Consider the following 22864-nt stretch of genomic DNA (forward strand, 5'->3'; position numbering starts at 1 on the left):
TCTCTCTCTTTCTACCTCAATAACCGTTTAAATATTTATCTACAGTAAAATGTTAGATTACTCTGAATATCTTAGGTGCCAAGTGAGTTCAGGGACCTACAGAGTTCGGCAGGAGTTTTGTGGCTTGCAGTGGAGTGAAAACTGGGACTTAGATACCTAACTTTGTTGTTTAGGCACTTACATATCTTTGTAGATGTGGGCCAAAGTCACCATTTATTCTCTGCTTGCTCCTTGAGGGAAGTGATTTACAGCTACCCTGACAAGAGCACACCTCACTTCCCCCTTGTGCCAGCTCAGCTCTACCCAACCCCTCCCCTGCTCTACCCGTCCTTCACCCCTTCCTCCCTATGCACCTGTGCTCAACTGGGAGAGAAGACATTGGGTGCGCTACTCCTCCTGCTCTATTTCCTATGCTTTGACCAATGCGGTAGGAAGCTCTAACACAACCACAGGAGGGTCTTACCTTATGTAGCCACATTAGGGGTAGGTGCAAATTGGCCCTTAATGGGACATAGCATTGAAGGCTTCAGGAAGAATCAACCCTAATGTTTACCCTTCTGCTCATGGGAATGTTCCATATTAAGCCCAGTTATATGTACTGTACTGGTACCAAATTTGAAAATAGAATATCCTCTACTACAATTAACTTGTAACTAATCTAATAGGAAGAGCTATAATAATTATATTATCGCTGTCAGTACCTATGTATGTGTTTTTACAACTTCCTACTAAAATTCTTGGCATCTCACAAAATTTGAAGTAACAATGTCTGGTACAAAAGTTTACCAGGCTCATTGGGCCAAATTCTTATCCCTTGATAAGGTCCCTATATGCCACCAGAGCACCACAAAGGGGCTGGTGAAGATTCCCCCAGTTTTACATGCCTTTTGGTTACATGCCTGTACCCCACCACAGGACATATTTTTGCCAGCACCAGGTGGGAATGTGATGGAATGGTGTGACAAAGTATGGAGAGAGCGGGGCTGGAGTGTGATGTGCTCTGCCAATCAGTGGCTAGTGGAATGGTCCCAACAGGACAAGTGTGCCTCAGTCACAAAACAAAGACAACTATAATTAGTCCATGACAAAAATATAATTGCCACCACTCCAACATCTAATCCCATCCCCAACATCAGAGCACAGTGCATCCCACAGTATGGATGGGGCCAAAAACTAGGGTTTGTCCCATAGGTATCATGGCAACCATTAAATTCTGAGTCAATCCAGATCAATCATCAACTACATGGATATTAATGTAACTGAGCACATTCAGTCTCAGCTCCTCATATATAGCCACCATGAAGACCCTGTATATAAACTTGACAAAGACTGATCAAATAACTTGACCAAACTTTTCCACTCATTAAACAATTGCAGTTGTGCTACTGCAAGTAGAATATGAAAGCCAGTTCTCTGAGCACTAAACCCATTTAGAGATAATAGCCTTGTTAATTAAAACATTTATAGGGTAGTTTTTAAAGCAAATGGATTTAGCCATGTACTTTCCATTAAAACAAAATGGATTCAGATGCCTAAAACCTCCATAAGCCACTATAAAAAGCACCCTGTACATTCAGAGCTTTCTTTCAAACAGTGGAAGGAGTTGCTTGAAGCTGAACAGCAAGTTACAAGCTCTATTAATTATGACAATTAATAATTCCTGACGAATGTTGTTCTGTCCACATTGATCTTAATTTTAATATCTGGGTCCAGCAATGAAATAAGGATTCTGTAGATGGGTAAAAAGGTTATACTCTTATCAAATATAGTAACAGACAGATAACGAGGAGGACAAGTAATCAAATCTAGCTAGGCATAGAAGACTGATGTTTCCCCTGATTTTAGAAAATGAGACTGATAATTCTATCATTCTTTTTCAAAAGAAGAGTTCATTGCTCATTTATCTTTCATAGAATCATAGAATCTCAGGGTTGGAAGGGACCTCAGGAGGTCATCTAGTCCAACCCCCTGCTCAAAGCAGGACCAATCCCCAATTTTTGCCCCAGATCCCTAAATGGCCCCCTCAAGGATTGAACTCACAACCCTGGGTTTAGCAGGCCAATGCTCAAACCACTGAGCTATCCCTCCACCCCCCCCCTTTCTTTTTCTCCATCTATCATCATAGCAAATTAACTACTGATTACATCATATGATCCAGGCACTGAATTCTTAAAGAGCTTCCAAGTTTCTGGGAATGGAGGGTAGGGGTTTGGGGGCAATTCTGCTCTACCTTCTAAAGGGGCATCCATACTCCAATATTTGCCCTCAACTACTTGCTCATATTCCTATGCCTCAGTGTCCTAAACAGACCCCTGTCCAACTAAAGTTCCTGATGCCATCTCTACTACAAGATCACACATACACAATAGTTATATTTTTGATGTACATGGCGGGACTCAACAGAAGTTGCAGAGCTGAGACTTGTTCACCATGCTTCCCCATACCTGCGAGTCAAAGGGCCCACAAGTTGAAATCTATCATTAGTAATATTATTAATATTTTTGTATTACAGTAGAGCCTAGAGATCCCAAATGTGATCATGGCTCCATCATACTAGGTGCTGTCCAAACACAAAGTACAATATCCTTCCCTCCGACAATAGGAGCACACAATTTTGATCAATCCCTTTAAAGCCTTCCTACCAGAACCTCAGCTGATATAAATCAATGATCCTCCACTGATTTATACCAACTGAGGATCTAGCTCCGTGTCTGTATATTACATAATTTCTAACTTCTCCAAAATAATTTACTTATGGCAGATTCCTACATATATTTCTAGGGGAAAGTATTTTTATTAAACTAATATGACTACAAAATGCTCATGGCGGATGAGCTAGATTATCTAGCAATAACATGTACAAACAATTAAATGTGTCATATAATTCTAAATACAATACTTTAATTTATGGTTGGCCAAAGTTACAGGACCCAGGAGGCAGTAAGTGTAAATTACTGCATCTGAAAACTTACTAAGGTCCAACTACAAATATCCAATTCCAAAATCCAACTATCTGAAAATAAACATGAAATGAGCGGTTAGACTGGCTCCTGTTGGCAGTTTCAATATTTTTATTTCCTGCCAAGTATATTGTTCTAGGATAATTAACACTTACAAGACATGAAAAGATTACTATCACAAAATTAGTTAATTTTAGGTTATTTTACTGTTCTCTTTAGAACCTTTATCATAACATTCAAGCTACATATAACAAGGGAAAATCACATTCTGTGAGAACAAACTCTCAGGAGGAAAAGTGCAGTGAAAACACAAAACAACAGAATTTAGTTCATTCCTCTGACAAAGTCTCTAAGAAGAATGAGAAATGATTTAAAATGTATCTTGATCAGCACCACAGTTTATCACATCGTTTCAAAAGGCGTTAATCAGTTGTAGCACAAGTAGACTCTAGTAGAATACAAACTGGCTTCACAATCTATAAAACACTAACACTTATGCATACTGAAGTCAATCATAGTTCATCAGGGGTTCGGCAGGTTCCTTGATGAAGACTTTCCACCAAAAAATCAGATTCTGCAATTAGCATAAATGGCAAAAGCTGTGAATTCATGACCTGAGGCTTATGAGTCAAGTGAATTTAACTCCTGAACACAAAAAAATCAAGTTATTCAGGAGATGGTTTAATGGTCTAAGTAAGTCCTTAGCTGGAAGTACTTTGACTCTGTTGAAACACAGATTGAAGTACTGCCAGGGCTGATTCACCCATTCATTCTTCTGATCAATAAACAAAGTTCTGTGCAGTGGATGCCATGTGGGATCTTTTCATGAGTCTTTACAAATTGAAGCCCAGTGTGTTCTGCATCAGCACTACTGTGTGGGGGAGCCAGGGATCAGGGCACAAGAAGTGATCCATTTTCTTCCCCTATGCAGAAGCCAGAAATTATCACAGACCCTCTCATTACCTCCACAGGTGCTAATCATACCAAAGAGAACAGGGAGGAGGTGAGCCTTTCCTCTGCAGTAACCAACAGAAGGAAGCAAGCTGCCCCACCTGAAGGGTTGTAGCAGTTGGGTGCTCACCCTCCATGAGGGAGGGACCCGCCTCAGTGCTGCTGTATGGATAGTTGTAATGTGCTGAGGATGACAAGCACTCTATAAATGTAAAATATCAATCATTAATTCTTAATCGAGTCAGTGTCCAGGCTTCCTGGCGAGTCTGACAAGCTTCAAATCAATTTTAAGACAATCATCTCTTGGTCTCTATCCAAAAAATATATGAAACAATCTCAGCTCCATCTTGCACACAAATATCAGCAAACTTATGTGAAAGTACTATCTCCCAAAACCCCCAGACAGGTTCAAATTATAATGAGTATTAATACTAGGGATGAGTGAACCAGACTGGAACAATCTGTGAACTGGCCAAGCCTTCATCTGTCCCATAACCAAACACTACCATCACTAGTTTTTGGATCAATGTGGATAAGACCCTCACCTCCTCCATCCTTAACTGTCATCATGACTGTGGATCACAGCCACCATACAACCCTCTAAAAGACCCTAGCACAACTTGCAAATAAACCTCTACACACCTTCCCTCTCTGCAGCCCTCCAGTGGGTCCCGGGCAACCTTCTGTCACTGATACGTTTATAGCAAAGTGACAGATAAAGATGCTATCGAAGGCCCAACAACTGTCTGCCTCTCTAATTTAATTTGGATTGGGAAGAAAGCAGATTTGGTTTGAGATTTGGAAGTTGAGATGTTATGGCCTAATGCAAGATCACAGAGAGGGAGCGTTTCGGTTACTAGAAGGTCATGAGAAGGGAATATGCTGCCCAGGGTCTAATAGAGGGTCAACAAGAAGGGAGGAAGGACCAGGGGCCTATTGGAGAGTTGCGTGAAGGGAAAGGAGAGCGGAAGGCTATCAGAGAATTATGGAAATGAGGTAGCCTCAATGTTCAGATAAACATCAAGACACTAGGGTGAGTTACCCAGAATCTCCCTCTTATCTCACCCGCCTCAACAAGAACTGTCACTGACATAGAATACTTCTTCCTCATTGTGGGGCTAGATCCTTGGCCCCATTAAAGATACATTTGTGTTACTCTGGTGGCATAAAGTGTACCGCTGCCCTGAAGGGGTAACAGGATTCCGCCAATACAGGGGAATCTTGGGTGGGGTATATCTGGTGTAGCCAGGTTTATATCAGCCCCCTTTCACAGAAGGTGTATTGGGGCTGGCTGGAGTTGGGAGGGGACATTCTGAGAATGTCCCTGTTGGATCATATTAAAGAAGTTCTGTATTAAAATCACAAATGAGTTTGATTCCCCATAGTTTAAATTCCAGGGTATTACTAATAAAGAGGTCTCTTGGCTTTTGGTCTCTTGTTTTTACTGTTTCTCTCCCTCTCTGTGTGAAACTTGCAAGCTGCTAATTGTGTTAGTACATCCTAAGACAGAGTCTGTTCTCAAAGCAATACTTTGTAACAACAACTACTTACACAGAGAGAGACTCAAAGCAATACTTTTTAACAACAGAAACAGCACCCAGAGATTCCCCGCCCTTTTGTTGTATTCATCTCGCTTTGTTAACAATTGTGATTAAAATAGAGATAGAGGATGTATGTGGATGGATGCTTGGTGTGGATAATAACTGAATGATCAGGGAGGTGCCAGCCTAAGAATCCAGTGTCCATCGGCCAAAGAAGGCATCAAGTGGAAACAACGAGAGGACCCCCGGAGGGCAGACTGAAATCCACCCAACAGCCTCAAGGATGGGAGAACCAAAGAACAACAGGGAGCCATCAGGAATGTGCCATCTGCTGATTGATTCAGCAACAGCATGATAAAGCAATTCCCATAGACTAGCATAGGAATAAATCCCTAAAAAATGGACTCTAGAAAGTGAGAACTTTGAGGTCTGATTCTGCAAACCAACTTCCAGGAGCATCAGATGTGCATCTAACAAGGCCCTGCTCCCTCCCTGTGTCCAGGCCACCTGGCCAGTGGCTTGGCATGAGCAACTCTAAGGCTGGTAACTATGATAACAACCTTGCAGAACCTCTGTGTGTGTGTGAATGAATGAATGTGTGAATAAATATGAAACTGAATGGAATGTTATAGCTATAACTAACTGCTTACTTTCTGTATTTCTTTCTGTATTCACAATAAATGTGGCATTTTGCCTTTTCTCCTCTAGTAAAATCCTGCTGGTTTTTATTTTATTTGCATAACATCCCAGGGGTGTGCTGGGGGCATTCCAGGACTAACCTTGTCTAGGGGACTCTTATAGACAGCATAAATTGCAGCAGTCCTGGGGCTGCTCTAATTTGAGGGAAGGGCCATTTTAACCCCCTGCCTGCTACAGGAGTAGGGGAGGAGTAAAGGTAACTGACATCCACTTTTATCTCCTCCCACCTCAGCATGATCTTGGACAGAGGAGGATTGCAGAAGCCAAAACAGAGCCCCAGTCTGGGGAAAGTGCTTGGAGGTCCGGAGCTGGAGGGTGTTGGAGAAGAGGCGAGTGGAGCTAATGATCAGAGACCTTCCCCCCCTCCCCGTCATGAAGGCAGGGCCGTGCTGCTTGGGCTGGGGGGGGGCACCCCCACGCCCCCGAGCTTACCTTGTGCTGTTTCCACATAGCCCCCAGGGCTTTCACCTCGTGCTGGCCATGCTTGCCCTCCTCCAGGCACTGGTAGCAGACGGGGGTGCCGCAGCTCACGCAGTACATGGTATAGTTCTCCAGCTCGTGATCGGCGCAGGTGGGCAACTTGCGGGCGCCCCCCGCCGCCTTGCCGCCGCCGGGCCCGCCCGGGAGGCTGGGCGGGGGCAGCAGACGGTGCTTGGCGAAGGGCCCCCGGGTCGGGTGGCACTTGAGCTGGCAGGCGGCGCAGTACAGCACCTCGCACTGCTCGCACGCCACGGCGGCCGCCTCGGGCGGGCTGCGGTCGCAGAGCTGGCACTTGGCGGCGGCCCGGCCTTCCTGGTAGCGCTGCACGATGGCCTCCAGCAGCCGGTTGCGCGGGAAGCCGCGGAGGCCGCGCGGGTCCAGGGAGGCGCTGCGGTGGCATTGCGGGCAGGTGAGGGACGAGCTGGGGCCCGCCCCGCGGGGAGCCGCCGCCGAGGAGGAGCCGGCCGGGGCCGGCCCCAGCGGCAGCACCCGCACCCCGTTGGGGGACTTGAGGCTGGGGGTGTAGGAGCCGTAGCCGCTGTCGCTCTCGCTGTGCAGGCTCAGCTTGTCCGCGTGCTCCCCGCCGCCGCCGCCGCCGCCGCCCCCCGCGGCGCCCTCAGCCTCCGAGCCCGCCGCCGGCCCGGCTGCCGCGGCCCCGGGGGCCCGGGGCTGCAGCAAGGCGGGCAGCTGCTGCTCGCGCTCGGGCGTCTGCACGGCGATGGTGCGGGCGCAGGGCAGGCAGACGTTGTGCGAGCAGGGCAGGATGATGGGCTCCCGGAACAGCGAGCCGCACACCGGGCACTTCAGCTCCTCTTCCATGGCCGCGGCGCCGGGCCGGCCGGGTCAGCGGACAGGCCCGCCGAGGCGGGGCTCGCTGCCGCCTTCCCTGCCCATGCCCCAGCGTGGCCCCCGGCGCTGGGGCTCAGCACCCCGCGGGAGGGACAGCGGCTGGCTGGGCGGAGGCGGCGGAGCTCCGCACGCCGGGCTGCACACAGAGCCGCTGCTCCCGTGGCGCGCGCCCGGCGGGGCTGGACAGCTCCTGAGGGGCTGAGCTGGAGAGGAGGCGCCGGCGCTGCAGCGGCAGGAGGCTATTGTTTATGGCCAGGCGATTTCCTCGCCCGTGGTGTGTGTGCAGCGCGCGGAGCGGAGCGGGCTGGGTCTCCACTGCGGCGAGTAGTACGGGGGGGGCGGGGAGTGGGGGGGGGGCGGGGGGAGGAACAAAGGGCGGGAGTAGGCAGTGCTGCAAATAAGGGATGGCTCGCTGGCTGGCCGAGTCTGGAGCCAGCGACTCCTTCAAAGGGACTGTGCTGTGATGGCTTTATCGGTTTAAAAATTCCATTATTAATGGAAATAGACAGAGAAGAGGAGGAAGCTTGAAAGCGAATAACAAACCAAAAAAAAAATGTTTCTTTCGATACATTTCTTATCATGCTCCAACCCAAATGCGAGCCACAAAACGTTCAAGCATTGTTAGAGAGAATGCGGGGGGGGGGGGGGAGTTTGCTATTATAGGCATGAATCTTGGTTGGCTGCTCCATGCACAAGCAGTGGGAGTGGGAATCATGAGTAAAGAAATGCACCAGAGCTAGTAGCAATGTAACCCAAACCGACATTTGCTGAGAAAATAAATCAGAGATGCCCGCTGAGAGTTTTGTGAATTGAAAATAAGCATCATTATAAGAAAGGAACCGGTGGTGGGAAATCCCCCATCTGTTTTGTTTGCGCTCCATATCTTTAGAGGGGATGTAAGGGTGGTTTATTAACGGAATGAAGAAATTATAAATAGAAATGATTTCACTACTTTGAGTAGATTACACAGTTTTGTGAGTCCCATCATGATTTAATATATAGTTTGGTTAAAAGCCACATTCATATTAAATTCCATCCCACCAGCAGACTTATTGTTTTTGTATTTAAATGTTTGTGGGTTGTCTTAAAAGAGAAGGTTACACACCCTGTGCAGTAACTGAGGTTTGTTTGATATGTGTGTCCCTGGGGGTGCTCCACTTCAGGTGTCGGTGCATCCCGGTGCCATTAATCGGAGATCTTCAGTAGCAGGGCCCGGTCGGGACACACGTGCACAGTTGGTGTCTCGCGGCATCATTGGAGTCTTTGGCACGTGCATGCGTTCCGACCCCCTCAGTTCCTTCTCCAATACCTTTAAGTCGAATTCCAAAGCAGAGGGGAGGAGGGTGGGTAGTGGAGCACCCACAGGGACACATACATCTTGAAGAACCTCAGTTACTGCACAGGGTGAGTAACCTTCTCTACTTCTTCGAGTGGTCTCCCTGTGGGTGCTCCACTTCAGGTGAATGTACAGCAGTACCTGCTATGGTTGGGGGGACTTTGGAGTTGCGGATTTGGCAGTGGCAGACAGTACTGTATGACCTACTATAATGTCCGCTCTGGCATCTTGTGTGATGGTGTAAGTGTTTGGCAAACATATGGTCTGACAACCATGTAGCGGCTTTGCATATGTCAATCATGGGTACGTTGTGTAGGAACTCTACCGATGTTGACGTAGCTTGAGTGGAATGAGTTCTGATGCCATCAGGAGGTTCAACGTCGTGGATCTGGTAGCAGGACCTAATACAGTCGGAGATCCACTTGGAGAGCGCTGTTGTGAAATAGCAGCTCCTTTCAGCAGTAGATACGAAGAGTCTAGGTGATTTACGAAATGATTTTGTTCTGTCCAAGTAGAAGGCAATCGCTCTTCTAACATCCAGGGTATGAAGTGCCGCTTCCTGTGGGTTTTTGTGGGGTTTGGGGTAAAAAGTGGGGAAGTGTATCAGCTGGTTAAGATGGAAAGAGAACACCACCTTTGGCAGAAATTTAGGGTGGGGTTGCATCGTGATCTTGTCCTTAAATAAATTAGTGTATGGGGAGTGGGCCATCAGTGCCCTTATTTCTCTGCCCCATCTGGCTGACGTGACGGCCACCTTCATGGACATGTGGAGTAAGGAGGAGGTGGCTATTGGTTCAGAGGGAGGTTTCATTAGGCCTCTGAGGGTGAGGTTCAAATTCCAGGTGGGTGTGGGGTGGGGTGGACTTCAGGGTAGAGGTTTTGGAATCCAGTAAGGAAACATTTTGTAGTAGGGCGTGTGGAGACAGAGGAGCTGTCCAGTTTCTCATGGAAGGCATTGATTGCCACGAGATGAACTCTGATGGAACTGAGTGATAGACCTTTGTTTTTGAGTTCTAAAATTTAGTCTAGGATATCAGGAAGGGATATGGTGCAGGGTGTGAGGGTTTTCTATAAGGACCACATTGAGAATTGTTTCCACTTTTGGAGGTAACTATTGTGAGTGGAGTCGCATTTACTGTGTAATAACACGTGTCTGACTTACTCCGAACAGGCTAGTTCATGCAATTGGAACTAAGGAGGAGCCTCTGAGGAGGATGAAGTTTCTCCAGTTGTGGATGGAAGATGCAACTGTCGCTCTGGGAGAGGAGGTGCGGTCTCATCGGGAGAGTTCTTGGAGGGCAGATTGACATGCGAAGCAGGTAAGGATACCAAGTCTGTCTGGCCCGTGCCGAGGCGATAAGCATGACCTTGGCCTTGTCATCCTTGATCTTGTGGAGAACTCTGTGTATTAGAGGAATTGGAGGGAATGCATACGTAACTGTCCAGTTCCATGAGAGTAGGGATGCGTCTCTCAGGGAGCCTTTCCGAGTCCCACTCTGGAGCAAAATAATTGGCATTTGCGGTTCTTTGCTGTGCCAAATAGATCTACCGAAGGAGAGCCCCAAAGGGAGACTAGGTGGGATGCGATCATAGAAATTAGTTCCCGTTCATGTTTTTGTGAAAAGTGTCTGCTACGGGTGTTGGCGGTGGTGTTCTGACACCCCAGCAGGAATGAGGCCGTGATGTCTATGCGATGTCGTATGCACCAGTTCCAAAGTTTGATGGCTTCTATGCACAGGGAGTGTGATCTTGCTCCCCCTTGTCTGTTGATGTAGAACATACATGCAATGTTGTCCGTGAGTATTCAAATAGATTTGTTTTGAATGAGTGGGAGGAAGTGAAAGCAGGCGTACCTGCCGGCTCTGAGTTCTAGGAGGTTTATATGCAGATGGGCCTCCAGTGCAGACCACCTACCCTGTGTCATGTGGTGTTGCAGGTGTGGCCCCCCCCCCTCGCGTATCAGGGAGGTGTCTGTGGTGAGCATAAGCGCGGGGGGATTTTGGCAAAAGGGAACTCCTGCACATATATTCTCCCTTTCCGTCCACCAGTGCAATGAGTTCAGCACATTTGTGGGTGGAGTTACCATCATGTGGAGGCTGTGCTTGGCAGGTTTGTACTCAGCCAGCCCTGTAAGGCCTCATGTGTAGTCTGGTGTGTTTCACCACGAACGTGATAGCTGCCATGTGGCCCAGAAGTTGAAGGCACTTTCTGGCTTCGACCCTTGGGCAGGTGGACACTGTATGTATGAGGTGTTTGACGGTGAGGAACTTGGCCTGCGGGAGGAAGGCTCTGAGGAGGGTCGAGTCCAGGTAAGCCCCATTGAACTCTATTTTCTCTATTTTGACTTTTGGAAGTTTATTTGCAATCCAAGCCTTTGGAAAAGAGCGATGGTTGACTGGGTGGCCGTATGCATTTCTTCATATGATCGGTCCTTGATGAGGCAGACATCCAGGTATGAAAAAAATATGATCCCTTGTTTACGTAGGTAGGCTGCCACCACCACGAGAGTCTTGGAAAACATCCGTGGTGCAGTGGAGAGACCGAATGGGAGCACTCTGTATTGGAAGTGGTCGTGTCCCACTGTGAACCATAGGAATAGTCTGTGTGCTGGGTGTATTGAGGTATGCGTCTTGGAGGTCAAGGGCTGAGAACCAGTTCCCTCATTCCAGCACCGGTATTATCATGCCCAACACAACCATTCTGAATTGGGAGCGGACAAATTTGTTGAGTCATTGCAGGTCTAGAATGGGTCATATCCTCCGCTTTTCTTCTGGGTCAAGAAATAGTGGGAGTAAAATCCCTTTCCTCTGTGCTGTGTTGGAACTCATTCCACTGCACTTAAGAGGAGTAGGTGAGTTACTTCTTCCCGAAGTAGATGTTTGTGAAAGGGGTCCCTGAAGAGGGACAGGGAAGGGGTAGGGGGGCATGAAATAAAAAGGATGGAATAGCCCAACTGCACTATTTCCAAGACTCAGTGATCCTGTGTGATGTTTCACCAAGCGTGGTGAAAGCATTGGAGGCAATGGTCAAAAGGGCAAGTAGGCGCTGGTGGTAAGGAGTGGTCACTTAGACCCTCGACCAAGACTTCAAAATTGCGGTTTGTGGCCCGATGGGTGGGGCGTAGGTTGTTCTGACTGGGTTTGTCAATGTCTGTTAGACCTGCCACGGGACCTCCCAGTGTCATAGAATCATAGAATATCAGGGTTGGAAGGGACTTCAGGAGGTCATCTAGTCCAACCCCCTGCTCAAAGCAGGACCAATCCCCAATTTTTGCCCCAGATTCCCTAAATGGCCCCCTCAAGGATTGAACTCACAACCCTGGGTTTAGTAGGCCAATGCTCAAACCACGGAGCTATCCCTCCCCATACTGCTTGGACTGTGGGCAGTTGTATTGCTGCAGGTGAGACCTCTGGTAAGGCTGGTATCTCTTTCTCTTGGAAGGAGGGGTGTAGATCCCTAGTGTTTGGAGGGCACTGGAATCTTTCATTGTGTGAAGGACTTCATTGGTTTTTCTGGAAAAAAGTTTATCTTTGTTGAACGGTAAATCCTTCACTTTGGTCTGCAGCTCTTTAGGGATACCAGATGAGGAGAGCCAGGAGGCCCCACGCATCACCACCATAGTAGCTGTGGTGCGAGCTGCTGTGTCGGCCATGTCCAGAGATGCTTGAAGCGCTGTTCTGGATACTAGCTGTCCGTCTACCAGGAACAATTTAAAATCTGCTCTTCAGTCCTCTGGGATGTGGGAAGTAAATTCAGAAAGTTTGTTGTAATTATCAAAGTCATAGCTAGCACGAAAAGCGGTATAGTTGGCAATTCTAAATTGGAGAGTAGAGGATGTGTAAATCTTGCCACCTAAGAGGTCAAGGTGTTTGAGGTCTATTTCTGGGGTGTGGACCGCTAATGAGGTTGTTTAGCCCTATGGTTAGCAGCTTCAATCACAAGGGAGTTGGGCTGCAGGTTTGAGAATAAGAAGTCCACGCCCTTAGCTGGAACATAATATTTCCGGCCAGCCCTTTTGCAGGTTGGCAGGACGGAAGCTGGTGTCTGCCAGATAGTGTCGGCCAGTTCCAATATGGCATTGTTTATGGGGCATGCAATCTTTGAGGATGCCAAGGGTTGGAGGATCTTCAAGAGTTTATGTTGATTCTCCTGTACTTCCTCCAATGGAATGTCCTGGCTGATTGCAACCCTCTTAAATAATTCCTGAAATTGCTTAAAGTCATCTGCTATAGTTGGTGGGGATAGCATGACGGCTTCATCAAGTGAAGAAGAGGAGTTGTGTTAGGGCAATTCCATGTCAGGTGCGGGCTCTTCCTTCACTTCCTCATGTAGATCCTCAAAGGCTCTAGACGCAGATGGTGTTGGGGATCCAGGTGGAGAGTGGATCTGCACTCTATGAAGCGAGGAGGTGCGGGAGTAGTGGGCCTTATAGGGTGCCCATGAGTCCCAAGGTGCCCATTGCATGGGATATGGTAGTTGAGGTCCCATCCATGGTGGAGCAAACCATGGGAATTGGGGTTGGTCCTTGTGATGCACGTTCCTGTCAGGTGGTCTTTGTTGTGGTGGAGGAGAGTCAGGTGGAGAAAAGACTGCGTCTCCGTGGTCGTCATCATTGCTGTCTGTGAAGACAGAGCGTTCAGTAGAGCGTTCATCCATTATTGGGAGTAGACCACATCCACCCTGACTGAATTGGCCTTGTCAACACTGGTTCTCCACTTGTAAGGTAACTCCCTTGTCTTCATGTGCCAGTATATTTATTCTTGTATCTCTAATTTTCACTTCATGCATCTGAAGAAGTGGGTTTTTTACTCACAAAAGCTTATACCCAAATAAATCTGTTAGTCTTTAAGGTGCCACCGGATTCCTCATTGTTTCAGTAAGAGAGGGTGCCTGGATCACAGGTGAGCCCTTGGTACCGAGTGGCGGTGAATCCAGCACCAGCGCCACTGAGATGTCTCGAGGCATTAGAAATTGCATCTGCGCCGGAGAGTGCGACACCGTGGATTTAGAGTCAGAAGCCATTGGTTTAAGCAGTTTGCCTTTGGTCTTGGCTGGTGCAGTAGCCCCATGGTGGCACTGTCAGCCGCTGCCGGATGGTGTGTCGGTGGGGTCGCCGGTGCCAACGGCGTTGTCGGTGCCAGGGCTATGTGCAGAGATGGCGCCAACTCCGGCACAGGCGTCAGCGCCTTCAGTGCCGAGGAGGAGACCTGGCCATGACGCGGTCTTGACTCCTTACTTTTCTGCACCATATGCCCGGTGCCAGAGGTGCTGGGAACGTCACAGATGCTGACCCTTGAGGCAGTTGGCACCGCTGGCAAGGAGCTCACTGGGAAACATTTCTTTTTGCCCGGTTCCCTGTGAGGGGAGGTCAAGGCTCTCGTCCTCTTCTCATGCGAGGGTGGAGCCCTGCTCGTGGTCAGTTCTGACGTGGTTGGAGAGCACCTAGGAGAGTTGTTCCTCCTGTCTCCAAATCAGGTTGGAGGGATTTCTCCATAAGACCCATCTTTAAACCCTAGTCTCTGTCTTGGCTAGCTCTGGCTTTTAGATTATTGCAGTGGACGCACTTATTTGGGACATGAGTCTCACCGAGGCATTTGACACACCAGCAATATCCTTCTGAGTGTGGTATGGGGTCCTTGCAAGAGTTGCATTTTGTAAAACCGGGAGACCCCAGCATCTTGAATGTGGCCCACTCAAGAAAGTCTAAGAATGAGACCTTAGCGGGGTTCACTCCCAAAGTGGGAAAAGGGGTTAAGAAAAAACTAGGGTTTTTTTGTTTGTTTTTAAAACGAACTGTATGCAACTATCTAAAGGTAGGGTAGTAACTGGGGAGTTTTTATCTAACTAAAACTAATTTTCCTCTCAAAATAGAGGAAGAGGTTCAGCAATGCCCTGAGTTCTGTCTTCAGCCAAGGAGGGTTCAGAAGGAACTGAGGGGGGTCAGAACGCACGTGCACCAAACAGACTCCAACAACAATTCGAGACACCAACTGCGCACACACATCCCGACCAGGCACTGCTACTGAAGATCTCTCATCAATGGCGCTGGGATGCACCGACACCTGAAGTGAAGCACCCACAGGGATACCACTCAAAGAAGAACTTTTGTGTTCAAACAAAAGTCTAGCATTAACTTTTGGTAGCTGAAAAGCATAGTGAGTAGAAAAGCTTAATCCTCTTTCATGATTCATTACAAGGATTTTAGCATTTTATTTGTGTCACTGGAAAGGAGGGCATACATTGGTTTTGGCCTTTGCCTTTGTCCTACTTGTAACATTATAGCTGTACATTAAGTGGGAAGTTTTAATACCAGTTATGCAGAAATGGACTAAATCGATAATGAGATAGCATTTGACAGAGCTAGACCTGAGTAGGCTGACCATCTATGTGGCATCGTAAGGATATTAAAAACTCCCACTATTTTCATTCTATTCACTTGCCCCATTTCTCAGGTCTGGCCAATGCAGGCCCCAAGAGGAAGGGACAAAGTAGCTTTATATCTTTGTAGCTTCCCAACTCTGGGCTGAACAGGGCTGTTTTGGGCCCCTGTTACAATTTAGAAAAGCCTCGGGGCTGCTATAAATCACATGTGGCTGCCTTGGCCATCAGGTGGTAGGGTGATTAGATGTCCCTATTTTATAGAGACCGTTGCGGTTTTGGGGTGTTTTTCTTATTACCCCCCAACCCCCATCCTGATTTTTCACACTTGCTGTCTGGTCATCCTATCTGGTGGGGACCAGGATATGGATAGTGTAGATCTGCTGTGCTCAATCAGAGATACCATTAATGCAAGGGGATTTCCCAGGTAGCAGGTCACACTGATTTTTCCAGATGTTTTATGCCATCAGATCTTAGGGAAAAACTGTGACCAGTATCCAGAGGCGAAAGTAAGCCAACACGGTCCGGTCTGGCATACCGGCAAGAGCCAGTATGCCGTGCCGGACCAGACCAGCTTCCCCAGGCTGGCGATTTAAAGGGCCCGGGGCTCCCCGCAGCGGCCGGAGCCCCAGGCCCTTTAAATTACCACCAGAGTCCCGCTGCCAGAGCCCCTGGGTAGTGGAGGCAGCTTGGGCGGTGATTTAAAGAGCCCTTTAAATCACTACCAGAGTCCCCGGCTCCCGCTGCTACCCCAGGGACTCCGGCAGCAGGGCTCAGATGGCGATTTAAAGGGCCCATGGCAGTAGCGGTAGTTGGAGCCCTGAGCCCTTTAAAACACCACCCTAGCCCCACTGCTGGAGCCCTGGGGTGGCGGTGGCCCGGGGCTCCAGAAGTGATTTAAAGGGCCAGGGGCTCCCAGCCGCCGCTACCACAGTGTAGCCCCAGGCCCTTTAAATCTCTGCCAGAGCCCCGAGCCCTGGAGTAGCGGCAGCAGCCAGGAGGCCCCGGGGCTCCGTCGGCAATTTAAAGGGCCTGGGGCTCTGCTGCAGTAGCGGCGGCTGGAGCCCCAGGCCCTTTAAATCTCCACCGAGCCCCGGGGCTCCCAGCCACCTCTGCAGCTGGTAGCTCAGGGGGTGATTTAAAGGGCCCTGGGCTCCCAGCCACTGCTACTGCAGCCGGGGATTTAAAGGCCCCACCTCTTCCGGTTGAGGACACGCCCTGCTCAGGACTCCGGCGTACCGGTAAATCCTTTAAGTTACTTATACCCCTCCCAGTATCTCTTATATGGTGGTTAAAATATTTGTATCATCTAGATAGTCTAAAGTGGACCTCCCCAACTATGGGACTAGATGTACAATGAATATTTCTGGTATGGATATATGTCACACATGTTATGATATATATAATTTCCTAGAAGCAACAATTCTTATGGAGGTCTTTTGGGTTCTTTTTGGCCTTTTGCTAGATTGCTGTCACTTTTAGTGATCATGTGGGGTGTAATGGCATATCTTCTCTGAGAGATTATTGGTACGGTGGGAGCAGAAGTAAAGAGATTGGTCAAAGTGTGCATAAAGTTTGACTACTACAGTGTCATGCTGGTTGCCAGATTTGGCAGGAGCTGATGGTACTTGAAAGTAGGCCATGAGCTTTGCAATATTTCCTTGAAGCAGGAGCACTGGTCAAACACATCTGGTGATGAGATACAGCATTCTGTTTTAGACTGAGCTTTATCTGTGTCATGCACAAATCTGGTTTTGCCTCACTATTTATTTTTGTAATGTATTATTAACCTTGAAACGGAGATTATAGAACAAGTACTAGATGTTTAAAAAAATCAATCCACATCATTTCAAGATTCTTTTTCTACTATTTTGTGTCATGTCTTTTATTCAAGGTCTTTGCCATCCAGTTTAAAAGGTCATTGTCATACATTTAGGTCTTGGGAGGGTGACAGCTAAGCCTCAGAGGAGTAGTAATTTAATATGATGCACTTGTTCACATATGCTAGTCGCCTCAAAGGGTCTTGTTTCAAAATAATTCTAGAGGCTGATTGCATGCTCAGTCAACAAAGTGACACTATGGGCTAGTGCTGGAAGAGTCAATGCTGTGATGGGGAGCAGAACTAGTTTTTACCTTATGCCAAATGTACACATAATTGTAATTGCATTAGAGATGTGGATGTGAAGGATTATAATGAGACTGTCATTTTTGCTGCTCTGAGGGCAGAAAAGAAACTAATATAGACAGTGAAAAATGACACTTAGATTACATAAGAAAATACAGCCTGTAATCCCTATGGACCAGATTCTGACACCTTACTCCTATTAAGTAACAACTTACTCTGAAGAGTCCCATTGATTTCCCATTGATACTTGTGTAGTAAGGTGCTATTCAATGTGAGCAAGGGTGTCAGAATCTGGCTTGAACATGTTTTGTATCTACATTATTCTTATAAAAGCTGAAGCCTCTTATATTTCCTCCTCTTTTCTGTCTTCAGAAGAATCTGAGAGAAATGGGACTGGACATGGATAACCTGGAGACCCCTATTCTGGCAGTTATGGCTTTGATTCTGAATGTCTTTGCCTTGTTATGTAAATACCTCAGTTTTATAACTAATATCCCCTTAAATCATTTACCTTCTATCAGTACTCATTCATTCATATCTTATAATTGAGTATTTATGCACTGGAGCAAAATGAATAGATTTTATTTTTATAATTAAAAAACATAAGTCAGATAGCAATTCAAACCATGAAAAGAGAGAGAGAACAACAACCAGGAGCTCATTTATTTTGTTGGGTGGATTTTTGTGTGAGTATATTCTTTCTGTATTCCTACTTTCTCCATGTGTCAGGTGGTTTCCTCTTTTGTTCTTTTCCTCTCCCTAACTCTTTTCTTTTATGTCTTACACTATTTTCCTCTCACACTTTACCCTCTTTCCTATTAATTTTTCCCTCACTTTTTCCTCAGGTTCTTTTCTTCAAAAAGCTGCTGCTGAGATCACTGTAGGTAGTTTTCTTCTTTTTTACATTTCCCTGATCCAATTGCCTTCTCCTAGCCTTTATGGAAAGCTGGGGTTCCAGTAGTCCATCCCTTTTCCAATTAAAGGGACATCACTCAAAACATACTGCTTGCTGTTCGAATGGCAGCAGAGAAGAAAAGGATATCACGCCAGAGGTCATCACTCCATTGCAGAAGCAGCTACAAGAAAGGGTTCATAAGTTAAAAAAGACAAAGTGCACCTGGACCAATTCTAGAGGCCTACACTGCAATGTGATTTTTTTTTTTTTTGCACCATTGAAAATGTGTAGCCTGACTATCAGAGCTGCTGAGCACTCACAGGTGCCTGCTACTGAAGTTAATGGGATCTGCAAATGCTCAGCACCTCAATATCAGGTTACTAGTCTAAACTAGTGTATGTTTGTCACACACACACACACCCCGATATACAACAGATTGCATTCACACTACAACCTTAACTCTGCCCTCTCATCACTTCCTGCACACAGCCTTTAAACCAAACTCTCCCTCCAAACACTATTGTGGATGTGTGGTTTGTTTGAACAGGATGGTTTGGCTAACAGGGTGCTGAAAATGTGGTATCCATAGTGGGGCAGAGTTAAACTTGTTGTGTATGATCTGTGACGTATGGTAGCTGTGGTGATGGTAAGGTGTGTACCTGTGGCTGGAGGAGTAGATGACAGGTACTGTTAAGTGGCTTGACTCTTCATTTCCTTTCTTTTGTGGGTGTGTGTCATGTATGTTATACAACCAAGTTTTTGTGTGTATTAAGTTATGTGTTCAATGAAGCAATGGGGACAGAGATAGGGAGGATACCAGAGCTGTGCCACAGAAAAATAGTTGCTGATAAAGATTTTACCTGCCTGCTGACAGAGAAGATTGTATCTGTCAGAGAAATGCAGCTGTGCATAAAATCTTCTCCATGAGAGGATAAAATCTGCCAGAAGAACGTAAGTGCTGACAGAGAAGATTTCTATCCAGTAGAGAAGATTTTATTTATTGACTACTTGTTGAACACAAGGTTTCATTATCATTAATAATGGCAAAAAATGATCCTTATCCAAACATTTATTTTCAAGAATTACCTAATCTGCTTCTGATTCACCTGTGTACCGATTTTGGTGTAAACATACAATGTTGTTTTAAAAATACATGCCAACCAAAGAGGCTGGCAGACAAATTTCAAACAAGAAGCCAGCTTCAAATATTTCCTGTCAAAAATTTATGCAAAGCCAAATTACTTTGAAAACACAAAGCGCACAACAATGAATGCTGTGTGAAGTTTCGCTCTGACAAACCACCTACATAAAGAGAAGAACAAGAATTTAGGCCCCATTTTAAGATTATTTCAGCATGCACCATTACTATGATGTCATAATCAGCACCTCCATAATATCAGAAGCTCTCTTAACATCTGCCACCCTTTCAAAGGATGCAGCATGTATTTCCTTTGAAGCTGACCCAGCTTCACTAATTGGTATAGCAGGGATGGGGCGATGATAGCTCTTCACTTTCTCCTCCCTATCTCCAGCAATGGCATTAGACTCAATCAGTCTTTATGCTCAGTGAGCACAAGGACTGGGATTGTGATTGGTTGCTGAATAGGAGGGAGGAATGCTCCTTGCACCTCATTCTCCATGTCTGCCATTCATCCTCCCTTCCCCACAGCTGCACAGGGCTAAACATAATCTGGCCTTTATTATACCAAGTCAATATAATTTTCTTTTAAGGCAGAGCCATTGAGAAGAGACACCGAAAAAGTAAGGAAAATGTAAGCAGTGGGGGAAAAAATAAAATTTCTGAACAGAAGGAAAGACACAGGAGATAATATGTCTGTAACACTGAAAAACTGGTTCCATCTAAGCAAGAGTGCCTGAAACAACAGACAACTAGAAACACTAGAAAAGAAGCTTGGTTCACCATTGCCTTGCACCTTGTATAATTATTTACACAAGGTGGGTGTAAATTGCTACCACTCTAATCTGGTTGCATTTTATACTCCCTTGGTATTCACTGTGCCTGAGTATAAATGATTAAACCCTGGTCTACACTTAAAATTTTGATCCACCTACCTGCATTACTTAGAAGAACAACACATACCCATAGTGCCGTAGTTAAGATGACCCAACACCTGCTGTTGATATGGCCAGGTTGACACAGGAATTCTTCCGTCAACCTAGCAACCACCACTCTGGGAGGTGGCTTAACTACAGCAACACAAAAACCCCTTCCATTGATATAGGAAGTGTCTATACAGTGGCACTACAGAGTGAAAACAGTGGTTTATTTGGCCCCTGAAGTTTAGGACATCTGAAAGGGGAAGTAATATTCAGTGAACTGAGCCATACAATTGATCTGTCTGTGACTCCCAGAGAACAGGTCTTACCAAGCAGGGAGCAAAAGGAAGGGAATTCAGCTGAATCAAAAAGGATTGATAAATACCCTAGATGTGGGCTTTGCTTGTCTATTCCTAAGGAAGCTAAAGATCAGTTCCTGTCACAAGGGCTCACAAAGCCATTATCAGAGATGCTCTATTTGAAAAACCTGCCAGACCTATGAAGCAAGTAAGCATTTGAAGCAGACAAGCCTGACCTGGCTACAAGGACTTGGACAAAACCAGAGGGAGGACACAGTGGATTTCACTGACCACTCATCCAATCAATCACAAGCTCTCTCATGGTTGGCCAAGCAAAGTAACCATAATGTAGAGCAGTCATAAGTTGTGCTGCAAGCTCTTGGACAAGTCCAGAATCCAGAGGGCACAAAGATGATTGTGTCTCCTGTGAGGCCCAGCATAGAATCTGGCTCATCAGGCCTGATTCTTTTCTTACTTACACCAGTTTTACACTCTTGTAACTCTACTGATTTCAATACAGTTATCTTCTAATTTATAATGGTATGAGTGAAGAATCAGATATATGGAAGGGCCAGTTCCTTCTCACGCTGCTGCTACTGCCTTCTAAGGATAAGCAAGATGAATAATGAACAGGCTAACATAATAAAAACTCAATAGTTAGTCTACTGTAATCCAGCGTTTCCATTTCTTCATAAAAAACCATGAGCAATTTGAGTTTCAAGTTTGGGTATTTGGTACCCACACATAAACAAAGCAGGAAGATTCTAGTGAAATAAGGAATCAAGTGTACTTGTGACTTTAAGAAGAAAAAAAATATGATAGTATATTAGACCAGATGCTGGTCAAGCTTCTCCAGTGTAAATCTTTTGTTACTTCACTGAAATCAATGGATTTAGTCCAGCTTTACACTGAATTGTCTGAAATCAGAATCTTGCCCCCTAATGTTTCCTTCTTAGGTGTCTTGCTGGGTCCCTGCCAATAAGTCTGTACCACTTTTAATTTTATGCTTACTATGAATAACAGAGAACTAAAACATCTGAAGGGGACAGATAAGAGACTTAAACCAAAGTAACCACTGTCCCAGTCCAAATTGGATTGACTGGTTTGGTGCCCAGAAATCCCCCCAAATCTCTATGGATATGCAATTTAATAGAATGGAAAACATCTTTTCACAGAAAAAAATAAGAATAATAAAGCACTCTTGTGGAATAGAATATCTTCAGTAATGTGTGTATATATGTATGTATACACATATGGCAATAATAATGTATATATGTATGTACACACATAATACAAACATATTATATATCACACACATGCACTTACATTACCCTACCCTGAAAACAGCTAGTCATCTGTGACATTGATGAACACTTATTCGTGCAAGTAGTCCCACTGTGAAGACAAGGGCAGTGCTTATATGTGTAAGTGCTCACCAGTGCACATGAGGGTTCCACAATTTGGCTCTCTGGGCCTGATATAAGCAGTAACTATTGCAGTGACAGAGCACTGGATGCCTGTACAACAGTTAACACATTTTTCTTAAATATCTGAAAATATTTCCCACAAGATTATATCAGTTCTGAAGGCAAGTCAAATGCTGGAATCCTCAAAATATTTGTCTCTCTCTTCTTAACAACTCAATAGATTTAGAAGGTTAAGATTAAAATTCTGCTAAATTCCTTTCCCACAATTCAGGCAGATCCCTGCCCTGGATGTATGCTGTATTGCTGTAATCTCTCTCTCTCCTTCCTGTTCCCTCTCTATTTAATCTATTCCACTTTACTTCACAAAGTGTCTTCCTTTGCTCCCACAATAGGATAGCGACCGGGTGATTTAATTCTCATTTGACCCTTTGATCCCTTTTTGGTATTTCTGCCTGCAACATAACCTTTTCTCTGTCAAACTTTGATTTTCTCCTCATTTTCTTCCCCCTCTGCCACCACTTTCATCTTTCTCTACATCTTGATCCCTTGGTTTCGTTATTCTTTTCTGCCTGGAAAATGCAATTTAACCTGCTCGCTGCTGATCCACCACTGCAACTGCTGTGAACAAAGAAGTCAGTGGAATGTTACAATGGAGCTGGCTCATTCAGCATCACAGCAGGTGTTTCCTACCAAGAAAGGTAGAGAGATGGACAGAAAGCTTTTCAAGTCGTGGCTGCATTCAGTCACCATATTTGGCCTGTGTTAAACTGAGGACAGCAAGTGGGAGTGGAGGAATCTAGAGATTTCTGCCCTTACAATGATATAAATGGCTGGGAGCCAGGTTTGCATTAGAGACAGGAATGGGA

General features: G+C 46.0%; 1 protein-coding gene and 2 long non-coding RNA genes across 10 annotated transcripts in view; 1 reads left to right on the plus strand and 2 right to left on the minus strand.

Moving 5' to 3' along the window:
* The window catches only part of TRIM67 (tripartite motif containing 67), a 60226-nt gene extending 52426 nt beyond the window's left edge, over nucleotides 1–7800 (minus strand). For all 7 annotated transcript variants that reach the window (XM_073338012.2, XM_073338010.2, XM_073338011.2 and 4 more), the window contains exon 1: nucleotides 6584–7800. In XM_073338012.2, coding sequence (XP_073194113.2) covers nucleotides 6584–7450 — 867 coding nt within the window. In that variant the 5' untranslated portion in view covers nucleotides 7451–7800. The remainder of the gene's footprint in view (nucleotides 1–6583) is intronic.
* LOC140909224 (uncharacterized) lies at nucleotides 6733–21762 on the plus strand. 2 transcript variants are annotated; one of them, XR_012158140.2, is made up of 5 exons: nucleotides 6733–7040; nucleotides 9988–10135; nucleotides 14688–14971; nucleotides 17692–17785; nucleotides 18165–21762. It is a non-coding gene; the product is annotated as an uncharacterized LOC140909224 (long non-coding RNA). The 2 variants fall into 2 exon arrangements; XR_012158141.2 differs by lacking the exon at nucleotides 6733–7040 and adding an exon at nucleotides 7575–7754.
* Nucleotides 17056–22864, minus strand: part of LOC140909223 (uncharacterized) — a 34070-nt gene continuing 28261 nt past the window's right edge. Inside the window, exon 3 of the long non-coding RNA XR_012158139.2 lies at nucleotides 17056–18395. This is a non-coding gene — a long non-coding RNA (uncharacterized LOC140909223). The remainder of the gene's footprint in view (nucleotides 18396–22864) is intronic.

Source organism: Lepidochelys kempii, chromosome 3 (assembly GCF_965140285.1).
Source record: "Lepidochelys kempii isolate rLepKem1 chromosome 3, rLepKem1.hap1, whole genome shotgun sequence".
In the NCBI taxonomy this organism is placed as follows: Eukaryota; Metazoa; Chordata; order Testudines; family Cheloniidae; genus Lepidochelys; species Lepidochelys kempii.